Source organism: Marmota monax, unplaced genomic scaffold (assembly GCF_021218885.2).
Source record: "Marmota monax isolate L192 unplaced genomic scaffold, Marmota_monax_Labrador192_F-V1.1 WCK01_AAM20220418_F8-fsc00002, whole genome shotgun sequence".
Lineage (NCBI taxonomy): Eukaryota > Metazoa > Chordata > Mammalia > Rodentia > Sciuridae > Marmota > Marmota monax.
Window position 1 is genome coordinate 8,319,317 of NW_026693571.1, and position 13,403 is coordinate 8,332,719.

A 13,403-nucleotide genomic window follows, 5' to 3' on the forward strand; every position below is an offset into this window, starting at 1 on the left:
GAATCCTTATACTCCAATAAATTAGAAGATAGTGAAGGCATAGATAAATTTCTTAAGTCATATGATCTGCCCAGATTGAGTCAGGAGGATATAGACAACCTAAACAGACCAATATCAATTGAGGAAATAGAAGAAACCATCAAAAGACTACCAACTAAGAAAAGCCCAGGACCAGATGGGTATACAGCAGAGTTTTACAAAACCTTTAAAGAGGAACTAATACCAATACTTTTCAAGCTACTTCGGGAAATAGAAAAAGAGGGAGAACTTCCAAATTCATTCTACGAGGCCAACATCACCCTGATACCTAAACCAGACAAAGACACTTCAAAGAAAGAAAACTACAGACCAATATCTCTAATGAACCTAGATGCAAAAATCCTCAATAAAATTCTGGCCACTCGGATACAAAAACTTATCAAAAAAATTGTGCACCATGATCAAGTAGGATTCATCCCTGGGATGCAAGGCTGGTTCAATATACGGAAATCAATAAATGTTATTCACCACATCAATAGACTTAAAAATAAGAATCATATGATCATCTCGATAGATGCGGAAAAAGCATTTGACAAAGTACAGCATCCCTTTATGTTCAAAACTCTAGAAAAACTAGGGATAACAGGAACATACCTCAATATTGTAAAAGCAATCTATGCTAAGCCTCAGGCTAGCATCATTCTGAATGGAGAAAAATTGAAAGCATTCCCTCTAAAATCTGGAACAAGACAGGGATGCCCTCTCTCTCCACTTCTGTTCAACATAGTTCTCGAAACACTGGCCAGAGCAATTAGACAGACGAAAGAAATTAAAGGCATCAAAATAGGAAAAGAAGAACTTAAATTATCACTATTTGCAGATGACATGATTCTATACCTAGCAGACCCAAAAGGGTCTACAAAGAAACTATTAGAGCTAATAAATGAATTCAGCAAAGTGGCAGGATATAAAATCAACACGCATAAATCAAAGGCATTCCTGTATATCAGCGACAAATCCTCTGAAATGGAAATGAGGACAACCACTCCATTCACAATATCTTCAAAAAAAATAAAATACTTGGGAATCAACCTAACAAAAGAGGTGAAAGACTTATACAATGAAAACTACAGAACCCTAAAGAGAGAAATAGAAGAAGATCTTAGAAGATGGAAAAATATACCCTGTTCATGGATAGGCAGAACTAACATCATCAAAATGGCGATATTACCAAAAGTTCTCTACAGGTTTAATGCAATGCCAATCAAAATCCCAACGGCATTTCTTGTAGAAATAGAGAAAGCAATCATGAAATTCATATGGAAAAACAAAAGGCCCAGAATAGCAAAAACAATGCTAAGCAGGAAGGGTGAATCAGGCGGTATAGCGATACCAGACTTCAAACTATACTACAGAGCAATAGTAACAAAAACAGCATGGTACTGGTACCAAAACAGGCGGGTGGACCAATGGTACAGAATAGAGGACACAGAAACCAATCCACAAAACTACAACTACCTTATATTTGATAAAGGGGCTAAAAGCATGCAATGGAGGAAGGATAGCATCTTCAACAAATGGTGCTGGGAAAACTGGAAATCCATATGCAACAAAATGAAACTGAATCCCTTTCTCTCGCCATGCACAAAAGTGAATTCAAAATGGATCAAGGAGCTTGATATCAAATCAGAGACACGCCGTCTGATAGAAGAAAAAGTTGGCTACGATCTACATACTGTGGGGTCGGGCTCCAAATTCCTCAATAGGACACCCATAGCACAAAAGTTAATAACTAGAATCAACAAATGGGACTTACTCAAACTAAAAAGTTTTTTCTCAGCAAAAGAAACAATAAGAGAGGTAAATAGAGAGCCTACATCCTGGGAACAAATCTTTACTCCTCACACTTCAGATAGAGCCCTAATATCCAGAGTATACAAAGAACTCAAAAAATTAGACAATAAGAGAACAAACAACCCAATCAACAAATGGGCCAAGGACCTGAACAGACACTTCTCAGAGGAGGACATACAATCAATCAACAAGTACATGAAAAAATGCTCACCATCTCTAGCAGTCAGAGAAATGCAAATCAAAACCACCCTAAGATACCATCTCACTCCAGTTAGATTGGCAGCCATTATGAAGTCAAACAACAACAAGTGCTGGCGAGGATGTGGGGAAAAGGGTACACTTGTACATTGCTGGTGGGACTGCAAATTGGTGCAGCCAATTTGGAAAGCAGTATGGAGATTTCTTGGAAAGCTGGGAATGGAGCCACCATTTGACCCAGCTATTCCCCTTCTTGGTCTATTCCCTAAAGACCTAAAAAGAGCATGCTACAGGGACACTGCTACATCTATGTTCATAGCAGCACAATTCACAATAGCTAGACTGTGGAACCAACCTAGATGCCCTTCAATGGATGAATGGATAAAAAAATGTGGCATTTATACACAATGGAGTATTACTCTGCATTAAAAAATGACAAAATCATAGAATTTACAGGGAAATGGATGGCATTAGAGCAGATTATGCTAAGTGAAGCTAGCCAATCCCTAAAAAACAAATGCCAAATGTCTTCTTTGATATAAGGAGAGTAACTAAGAACAGAGTAGGGTCGAAGAGCAGGAGAAGAAGATTAACATTAAACAGGGATGAGAGGTGGGAGGGAAAGGGAGAGAGAAGGGAAAATGCATGGAAATGGAAGGAGTCCCTCAGAGTTATACAAAAGTACATACAAGAGGAAGTGAGGGGAAGGGGAAAAATAATATAAGGGGGACAAACGAATGTCAGTAGAGGGAGCAGAGAGAGAAGAGGGGAGGGGAGGGGAGGGGAGGGGAGGGGAGGGGAGGGGAGGGGAGGGGGGATAGTAGAGGATAGGAAAGGCAGCAGAATACAACAGACACTAGTATGGCAATATGTAAATCAATGGATGTGTAACTGATGTGATTCTGCAATCTGTATATGGGGTAAAAATGGGAGCTCATAACCCACTTGAATCAAATTGTGAAATATGATATATCAAGAACTATGTAATGTTTTGAACAGCCAACAATAAAAAAATTAAAAAAAAAAAAATAAAAAAAAAAAAAAAAAAAATAAGAATACAGGCAAGGTCTCTGCTTTCTTACATAATAATTGAAGTATTAATGTGACAAATGTGATCAAGAACTATACTGTATTCTAAGAGCTAAGAGGCAATCCCACCTGTTCAGACAGGAAGGCTTTCTAAGCAAGAGAATATTAATACTGAGACAATGCAGATAGGACTTGGAGAGGTTAAAAAGAGCACTAAAGGCCCAGGAAACAACAAGGCTATTGTAACTAAGAGGCCCTAGAAAGCTAAGGACAAAGGGCTGGTGACTGAGGGCAGCTGAACACGGCTTGATGGGCCACACTAAGAATTTTAGATTTTGTTCTTGGATTCTAGGGCTAGAATACAAGGCCCTATACTTGGAGTTTTCCTTTTTCCCCCCTAAATTATAGAAAGATACTTTGTTGACTTAAAAACTCTCACTATAAAACATAAGTAAGACCTTTAGCCTAACCCAGATGGAACTAAATTTCACAGAGCAGGACAAAACAGAACACAATCCAAGTATGGAAAGATGAGGTCTTTTCTATCAAGATAATCAATTTGTCTGTTCTGCACTAGGCATTGTGTAATCTTCAGGTATGAAGCCAAACACAGACTATTATATATGTGTACACAGATCTTTTGTCACTTGGTCACTTCCCTATTCCCACCATATGCCTAATCTACTATCTGTCATTTATTTTCTTTGAGTCCTTCAAACATAAGTCTTTCAAATTATGCTCTATAAACTTCTAGGGATCCCTAGTGACTTTAAAAGGATATATGTCCTGCTAATATTAATTGATATGGTTTTATTCTATTATATTGCTTATCTCTACATCAGACGTGACCTTGCACACTAGGACTATATTTAGCTCATCTTGGTATCTCTAGCACTTGGCATAGTGTATGCACAATAAGTTGTTAAATAAATAATTTTCCTAATGTGACCAAGTGTTCTAGTAATTCTTACTTTAGCATAAATTATTTGGTCATAATTTCAAAAACCTTGGGTTAAGTCACTAATTAATATTACTTAGTCTCAGTTTTTGCATCTTTGAAATGATGAATTATAGTAAGAACCAAAATAGAGAATATATTTAAAGTACACAGCAAATGACAATGCTTTATACAAATTTTAGTTATTATTATTACTAAAAATATGTACCTCTTTATATTTTATCAAAAATCACACTGATAAAGTATGGGGCATGAAGTCCTCAGAGCTCTTTATATCTTCTAAGTAGTCTGCAGACCACAAAAGTCAGGGAAATCCTTCCTTAAATATCCTAATATGGAGTTTTCAAATTTTTTCTTTTAAGGCATAGACAGTTTGTTAAAACAAACTGCTATTCAGTAATATAAACAAATAAAATATTTCAAAGTCAAGGTGAACTACACTGATTGACAGACAGTAACCTAAAGAGAAGAAGGGGTGGGGTTTGCAGAAGCTCTAGGGCTCAGTGCGAAAATCACTGGCCTCATGAATAAATACAGAACACAAAATACTCAGGTTCCCTAAAGTTGTTACACACAAAACAAATTATTTGACTTTTTTTTAAAGAGATAGAGAGAAGAAAGAGAGAGAATTTTTGATATTTATTTTTCAGTTTTCGGTGGACACAACATCTTTATTTTATTTTATGTGATGCTGAGGATCGAACCCAGCGCCCTGAGCATGCCAGGCGAGCGCGTTACCGCTTGAGCCATATCCCCAGCCCATTATTTGACATTTTGATGATAAATGTGCAACACAGAAATAATTCTAACATTTTGTTTGTTTGTTTATGGGCTTTCCTCAGGAATTGAAGCAACTGACTTACATTTGCTCATCAATTGCTCTAACTTGATGCTAGTGGAAGAACAGCTAGATGATCAAACACCAATACTATGTATGGATGGGGATATTTAACTCTATTCTGTTCTAATTTTGGCCTTTGTTTCCAAGTTATATTTCCTCAAAAAACATTAAGTGCAAAGACTTTCAAAATGTACAGTTCATGTCCAGACTAATGCAGATCTGGACAGGCCATTCAGAAGAGGATTTGAATCCAAAGTTTGGATTCATTAGCTTTGTATAGATTTAACTAATGTTAAGCGACAGAGATAAGTCAGAGTTTCTCATTGGTAGAATGGAAATTGTCAGAACAAAGCTGTAGAGAATCCATTATTCATACCTGACACCATTATTTCAGCCACTAGTGTATGCTGAGATTCTGTGATGTTATCTGCCAATGCTCTAGTCCTAGAGAAGGCATCCAATGGTGTTACCTGATTACCTAGATCAGCTTCACCACCTGTTGAAGACCAAAAGATACAACTGTTTTAGCTCTTTGAAGGAATATTTAATTTATATTCATGGCTATTCCTTGGTTCCAAGTTCAGACTGGCTCTTTGAGGTAAGAGGATTCAGAAGAATCCAGGTTTGGTGGCTTAGAAAACCTCACCCACTATCCTACCCTCCCAGTTTCCTTCAGTACCCTTGGTGGTTTGGTGGGGGCAGGGAGCCAGTAGAAAAGAAAGACAGGACTCACTGGCAAAAAACAATGAGTAAAATACCAGAATTCTTATGAAAATAATCAGTGCATAACCAAAGACCACCAAAACTAAAGGTAAATTGGAGAGATGATCTCCCTGACTCAACTTCCATAGTCGCCCCTTTTCCCTTTAGCCTGCTTTCATGTTTATATCAGCCTGGTTTTAAAATGTTAAAGGGTATAAAGAAGGGCATATTGAATTCAGTCATGGGATCCACACACCTACCCCCTCCCCAAAGTGGCAGAAATGGATTCCCTAAGACAGCAGTTCTCTACAGTGCATTCCACAGGCCCCCGGGGTCCCACTGCATGGAATCCATAAGGTCAAATCTGGTTTTAAAATAATACTAGGATATAATTTGCCTCTTCTCATTGTGTTCATACTGGTGCTGATATGGCAAAAGCAATGGTGGGCAAAACTGTTGGTTACACAACCTGAATTAAGGTAATGACATCAAATTCCATCGGAAGTTGCACTAACATGCACTTTAAAAATTCCTGCTACTAAGGAGTCAGATGCAGGAGGATTGCAAGTTTGAAGCCAACGTAGGAAACTTAGTGAGATCCTATCTCAAAAAATAAAAAGATGTAGCTCAGTGGCAAAGCACCGCTGGGTACAACACTGACACCACAAAAAAAAAAAAAAAAAAAGTTTCACAAGAAGCTCAGGATAAAGCAATAAGAATTGTTAATTTTTAAAACTCTTGACCATTTTTTGCTCTTGAAAGTATGCTCATTTAATTGTTATAAAAAATTACTATACTAGTAGATAAGAGATTTATTGTTATAATTTTGATAAAGTTGTAAAAATTTTATTTTAATTTTTAATCACAAATATTAAAAGACATAATTCATACAAACAAAAAACTCTTTTGAGATTCTCAAAATTTTTTAAGTGTGTAAGATTATGGGTGTGTGCCACCTATAATCCTGAGACTAAGAGGCATAAAACTGTTGTTTTAAGGCAACGAAATAAGAGAAAATTCTGAAAATTCAAAATATTCAGCTCCAGTCCATGTATAGATAAATTCATTTATTGTCACTATGTCACTAAGTTATGTTTATATTGTACCTAACATATACATATGAATTCTCTAAGAAATTTTAATACAATTTAAATTATCTTTGGTATATTTTTGGTAGAAAGATATCAAGAAATGACTCCAATATTCCTTGATTGTTTGGGCATTACTGAAGGGAGCCAAGTGAATTACATACCACACTTGGTTTACTCTTCCTTTTTCTTTCTCAAAATCATATTTAGTTTGTAAAAAAGGTGGTCAGGGTTGGGGATGTGGCTCAAGTGGTAGCATGCTCGCCTGGCATGCACGTGGTGCTGGGTTCCATCCTCAGCATCGTATAAAAATAAAATAAAGATGTTATGTCCACTGAAAACTAAAAAATAAATATTAAAAACTCTCTCTCTCTCTCTCTCTCTCTCTCTCTCTCTTTAAGGAAAAAAAAAAGGTAGTCACTGGACATGGTGATACACACCTATAATCTTAGCAACTCAAGAGGCTGAGGCCAGAGAATCACCGGTTTGAGGCCAGCCTTGGGAACTTAGTGAGACCCTGTCTCAAAATAGTTTTTAAAAATGAAAAGGTCTCCGGGTTGGGGGTGTAGCTCAGTGGAAGAGTGCTTGCCTAGCATGTGTGAGGCACTGGGTTCGATCCTCAGCACCATATAAAAATAAATAAATTAAAATAAAGGTACTGTGTCCACCTACAACTAAAAATTTTTTAAAAAATGAAAAGGTCTGGGGATATAGCTCAGTGGTTTAATTCCAAGTACCACCAAAAGATATGTAACAAAACAAACAAACAAACAAAAAATAGTAGGTACTAAGCCTTTTCAGGTTAGACTTCCCATGCTTATTTAATATTCTGTTATATTTTATAAAGGACTTTGTGGTTTCCTATGATCTGTCATATGATAGGGAGACTGCATATTACTCCTCTAAAATTGAGGACATAAAACTTCTAAACAAGATTTCTCAACATTTTTGTGAGATGATAAAAATGCTGTAAGGCAGGCCCCAAATGGCTGTAGTTAGGCTCCCACCTCTAGGCTTCAGGTGTTTTCTGTGTGTAGTCAAGGTCATCACCACTCTAATTCAAAATATGTACTCAAGTACACAAACATTTGTTTGTGAGCACTGTCCGAGGTAACCTGTAGGCAGTCTGCCTTCTTCTTTTTTTGGCCTGCATTTAAAAAAGGCCTGAGGAAATGGCTTGGGGGCAAAATGGAACTGACTAGGGGCTGAAGCTGGAGCTGGGAGCTAGGGGTTGGGGGTTATTGCCATCCCTGAATAAAGTATATCTAGATCCCAACTGTGTCTTGCATCTTCTTCCATCTGCTGGATCCCCAATCTGTTTCTCAGGATCTGAACTTCTGTACAACAAATGCTGACTTTTATTTCCAAGCCTGTGTCCACTCCACAATAAATAGGAAAGTAAGGTGGGGAGAGCAGTTGGAGCTTAAATTTCACAGTGGAAATATTTTTAAATTGAATTTAGTTGTAATAAGGAACCCAAAACTCAACAGGAGTGGTGGGACCCAAACACACTCTTAACACTCCTAAAAATGGGAGTTTTAATAATATAAAATATTAAAAATCAGCAAAAGCTGCAGAGGGATGGATATACAGCTATACTCCTAGGCCCAGGTAAGAAAATTTAACTATATAATCTACTACATTACCTGCCAATATCTGATGACCCTTCAGAGCCAGACATGTTTTCCCATCTGGGGCTTTCCTAAAACCTTCACGACATGAGCACTGAGCAGTTCCAAACCTCTCTTGACAAATATGTTCACAGCCCCCCTTCTGATGTAAGCAGGGATCTGCACCTAGTAGAGAAGAGGTTAATTCACAGATGAGTTTGTAAAGGATGCTATTGATGGAAATCACAGTCCACAGCTTTTGGGGAGAGCAGCTGAGTGTATCAATAGCAAGGGAATGTCAAGAGTTGTTTCAGAAGAGTTCCCAAAAGGAGCCACTGATTCTAAGGTACGCTCAGAATGCGATGACCTTGTGAGTATTTATTGAGTACAGCTAGTAATTTTATTCAAAAAACTCTTTAGTCAGATGTGATTCTTATTTCCTGACTCATAATCTAGTCTCACTGACAAAAGACAATTCAGAAAGAAGAGCTACAGTAAGAAGCTAGATGCTTCCTCCACTTGCTTATTCCTCTCCAACATTCACTTACTGGCATGTCAGGGGGTGGGGAAAAGCCCAAGTGTAGGTGGAAGCTTCCACTGCAAGCACCTAAAATGCCTGTCCTTGGTGCCTTTTGCCTGAGGGTCTTTGAAATTTGAAGCAAAAGCTACTGGAGAAAAGATGAGGTTGGTGAGATAAAGCCCAGATTACCAACACTACCAAATTAGGGATAAAACTTAAATCACCAAACTTCAAACTGTCTTAATCAAAATGAAGTAAAAATCTTAGAAAATCTTAATATTTATGCAGATTAGTGAAAAATGCAAAACCCCCTCTTCCCCGCTGTTGGCTGTCAATTAGAATAGTTGCAGATTCCAGCCAAGGAAAGACTGCATAACATCTCCAGTGTACCTGGTTTTGCCAATGGATGAACCACAACCAGTGAGGAGGGCTTCAGCATGCTGCCTCGGAGACGTACCCTGTTTTTGCCAGTCCTCTTGTTCACCCTTATTATCGATGGCATAGCCCAATCTGAGAACCACACGTGATCCTCAAACACAGCTACAGCAAATGGATGACCTGGAAGCAATTCAAATTTATTAAATATGCCTTCATGATCTTTTTCAGTGAATATTTACAAGAAGACAAATCTTGAAATCTACATGATTCTTACACTAATCAGTTCTTTACTGTAGTGGCTCAGCAAGGAGAACCCCTATGATGAGGGAACCACATTTTAGAATGGGAGCCTCGTGGTTGAGGTCCTAGGAAAATCCAGAAATGATTGTCTTAACAGAACCTAGAAGAAAGAGGTCAAGGCAGGAATGTTTGATGCTGAACACACCTAACACTCTTTACAAACTAAAGCTATTTTGCTGCTCTTTGCCTCAGGTTCCTTGTCTTTTGAATGGTTGTAATAAGCAGTAGGGCAAAATCACAGGTTGCTGGAAGAATTTTTACAATTTTGCGGTAACTGAGTGTTTCTTCAAATTCTGTTTCTACCAACATATCTCCCTGAGTTAGGCCCCCACCTCCTTTCCTCTCTCTCCTCTTACCTAATTCTAGACAGTGACTGTGCTCCTGGTGTCATCCTTCCCATCTTCTATAGGGTCTTATTTCATCAGCAATTACCTCTATCTCCTACACAGTCACTCTCCTCACTCCACTAGCTTCTTTCCCTCAGTCTACTCGTATCCTCTCTTCTGTCTTAATTTCCTCACCTCCCTGAACCCTCTATCTTTTGTCTCTTTCCTAAAGAAGGTTTTTTTTTTTTTTTTTTTTTTTTTTGAAAGAGTCATGTATTATCTGATGCCTCCATTTTCATGGCTCCTAGTTATTGACCATTTTGTGGGCTTCCTTGACCCCTCCTCAAGCAAACCCACCTCGCATACCATTAAAACTGCTTTCACAAGGGATCCAAGTACAAGAAAAGCATTAAAACATTTTCACAAACTATCTTCAGCAGTTAAACACTAAAGCTAAGGAAACCCAAGTTTGGAAGCTTGAATCATGTGTATTCACACTTCCCAGGCCAATCTTTTTGCAAATGAGCAAGAGATTGCTGGATTAGAATAAATGTCTCCCTCTATTGGCAGCACACTCAAATGACTTGTCCTGGCAACAGTGAGTCCACTCATCACTGTTGCCCAAGATGTATAAGATTCACTTCAGTCTTTAGCCCTTTGTCCCAAATTATCAGAAATACAAACGCAAGGGAATTTTGTTTCATAGCTATAGTTTTTTGTTTTTGTTTTTGTTTTGTTTTGTACCAGGGATCAAACCCAGAGCACTTGGGGTCTTGCTAAGATGCTGAAGCTGGCTTTGCACTTTCGATCTTCCTGCCTCAGCCTCCCAAACTGCTGGGATTATAGGCATGTGCTACCAGGCTGGGTGCTATAGTTCTTTTTATCATGGCAAAAACACCTTACACTGGGACTGCAAATTGGTGCAGCCAATTTGGAAAGCAGTATGGAGATTTCTTGGAAAGCTGGGAATGGAACCACCATTTGACCCAGCTATTCCCCTTCTCGGTCTATTCCCTAAAGACCTAAAAAGAACATGCTACAGGGACACTGCTACATCGATGTTCATAGCAGCACAATTCACAATAGCAAGACTGTGGAACCAACCTAGATGCCCTTCAATAGACGAATGGATAAAAAAATGTGGCATTTATACACAATGGAGTATTACTCTGCATTAAAAAATGACAAAATCATAGAATTTGCAGGGAAATGGATGGCATTAGAGCAGATTATGCTAAGTGAAGCTAGCCAATCCCTAAAAAACAATTGCCAAATGTCTTCTTTGATATAAGGAGAGTAACTAAGAACAGAGTAGGGACGAAGAGCATGAGAAGAAGATTAACATTAAACAGGGATGAGAGGTGGGAGGGAAAGGGAGAGAGAAGGGAAATTGCATGGAAATGGAAGGAGACCCTCAGGTTTATACAAAATTACATACAAGAGGAAGTGAGGGGAAAGGGAAAAATAATACAAGGGGGAGAAATGAATGACAGTAGAGGGGGTAGAGAGAGAAGAGGGGAGGGGAGGGGAGGGGAGGGGGGATAGTAGAGGATAGGAAAGGCAGCAGAATACAACAGACACTAGTATGGCAATATGTAAATCAATGGATGTGTAACTGATGTGATTCTGCAATCTGTATACGGGGTAAAAATGGGAGTTTATAACCCACTTGACTCAAAGTGTGAAATATGATATATCAAGAACTATGTAATGTTTTGAACAACCAACAATAAAAATTAAAAAAAAAACACCTTACACAAAATTTACCATTTTAACCATTTCTAAACATACAGTTCAGTTGTATTAAGTATATTAACATATTGCTGTGGAAACAATCTCCATGACTTTTTCATCTTGTAAAGGTGGAACCTTATACTGATTAAACAACTCTCCATTTCTTTCTCCCTTCTAACCCCTGGTAAATACTTTTCCACTTTCTTTTATTTAATATTTATTTTTTAGGTGCAGATGGATACAACACAATGCCTTTATTTTTATGTGGTGCTGAGGATCAAACCCGGGTCCTGCCCATACTAGGCGAGCGCTCTACCGCTGAGCCACAATCCCAGCCCTACTTTTCCACTTTCTGTCTGTATGAATTCAACTACTCTAGATACCTCAAATAAGTGGAAATGTATACAGTATTTCTCTTTGGGGGACTGGTTTATTTCACTTAGCATGATGTCCTCAAGGTATGTCCATCCATGTTGATGCACATATTAGAATTAGCTATAGTGTTTCAACAAATAAGCCATACTAGACATAATCCTTATTTTTTATCAAAGAGCCATAATTAATTGATTTTTTAAAATTAAAAATGAATTCATTCAATCTTTATGTTAAAAATCCTGAATTGGCTGTTGTGAAACCACGAAATAAATACTAGTAGATGGCTTTATAATGAGGAGGACAGTTATTTAGATAATTTAATATAAAATTATTTGATAATACCCTTCAATAGAAAGTCACATTAGTTATAGATCACAATATTTTAAAAAAATATTCATTTTTTAGTTACAGGTGGACACAATATCTTTATTTTTATGTGGTGCTGAGGATCGAACCCAGTTTTTTACATTCTAATTAGGAAATTTCAAGTCCCTTTTTACCCTCTATGTCAAAGTCATGATTTTATATTTATTGGGAAATATTTTTAAAATATTTATGTCTCCTCAACCAGATTCCATGACTTCACAGAAATCCTATTTGTTATTAAGCCCTGTATCTCCACCTTCTATGACAATTGAATAAAAACCTGTTAAGTACATGGGTGGGTAGAGCTAAAACTGTATACAAGTTTATCATTTATTACGAGGTATGTGTTTCATTTAAAAAAAAAATCTTAGAAATACCTAAAAAGTTTAAATCATACTTATCTTACCCTATTTCACATATAACAGAAATCTAAAACATGATTGCCTTTAAAACTAAAGAAAATAGGCAAAATAAATGTTTTATACAGATTTTTAGTTTGTTAATTTCCTAAATGATAGAGATCTTGCTTTTTTTTTTTTTTTTTTTAATCTCTCCAACCAGTTTTCTAAATCTCCAAAACATATTCAATACTTTCCTGGCTCTCATCTTCTATATCCTACCTGTTATTATATCCTCTCAGTTTTTTTTTTAATCCACAATAATTTTTAATTCTCCATTCCACTTTTAAATGACAATGTTTTATACTCAGACTTTCATTAATTGTTGCCTGGAAAACTGATGTAGCCTCCTGTTTTTTTTTCTGCCTAAATTCCAGTCCAACCCCTTACACTGTTATCTAAGTGGTCATCCTGAGATGCCAATCTTGTCTACATCTCCTGCTCAAGAGCATTCAAAGCCTCCCTAGTAAATTCAGAATTAAGTTCAGTCACTATGTCCCAGCATTTATAACATACAAAGGCCATTTTTTGCCTTTTGTCACCATCTATTTACTACATGGCCCAGTTCAAAAACTGTCTTTGCAAATTCCCTGAATCATAATGAATCTCACGCTGCTTATGTAGTTTCAAAGACATTTATACTTCTATTTTAAAGGCTGTAGTGTTTTAAAGATACTTATGACAATAATGATACCCCATACAAAATGTGAAAACACAACAGTGGACAAACTATATTCATTAATATTT

The 13,403-nt window shown here is 37.3% G+C and overlaps 1 protein-coding gene across 3 annotated transcripts in view; it reads right to left on the bottom strand.

Annotated features, from left to right (window-relative positions):
* The window catches only part of Egf (epidermal growth factor), a 145,140-nt gene that overhangs the window by 73,595 nt on the left and 58,142 nt on the right, over positions 1-13,403 (bottom strand). For all 3 annotated transcript variants that reach the window (XM_046458806.2, XM_058583773.1, XM_058583772.1), the window contains exons 14-16: positions 9,170-9,337; positions 8,296-8,445; positions 5,236-5,355 (exon numbers count right to left, since the gene is read on the bottom strand). In XM_046458806.2, the coding sequence (XP_046314762.2) occupies positions 5,236-5,355; positions 8,296-8,445; positions 9,170-9,337 (438 nt within the window). The remainder of the gene's footprint in view (positions 1-5,235; positions 5,356-8,295; positions 8,446-9,169; positions 9,338-13,403) is intronic.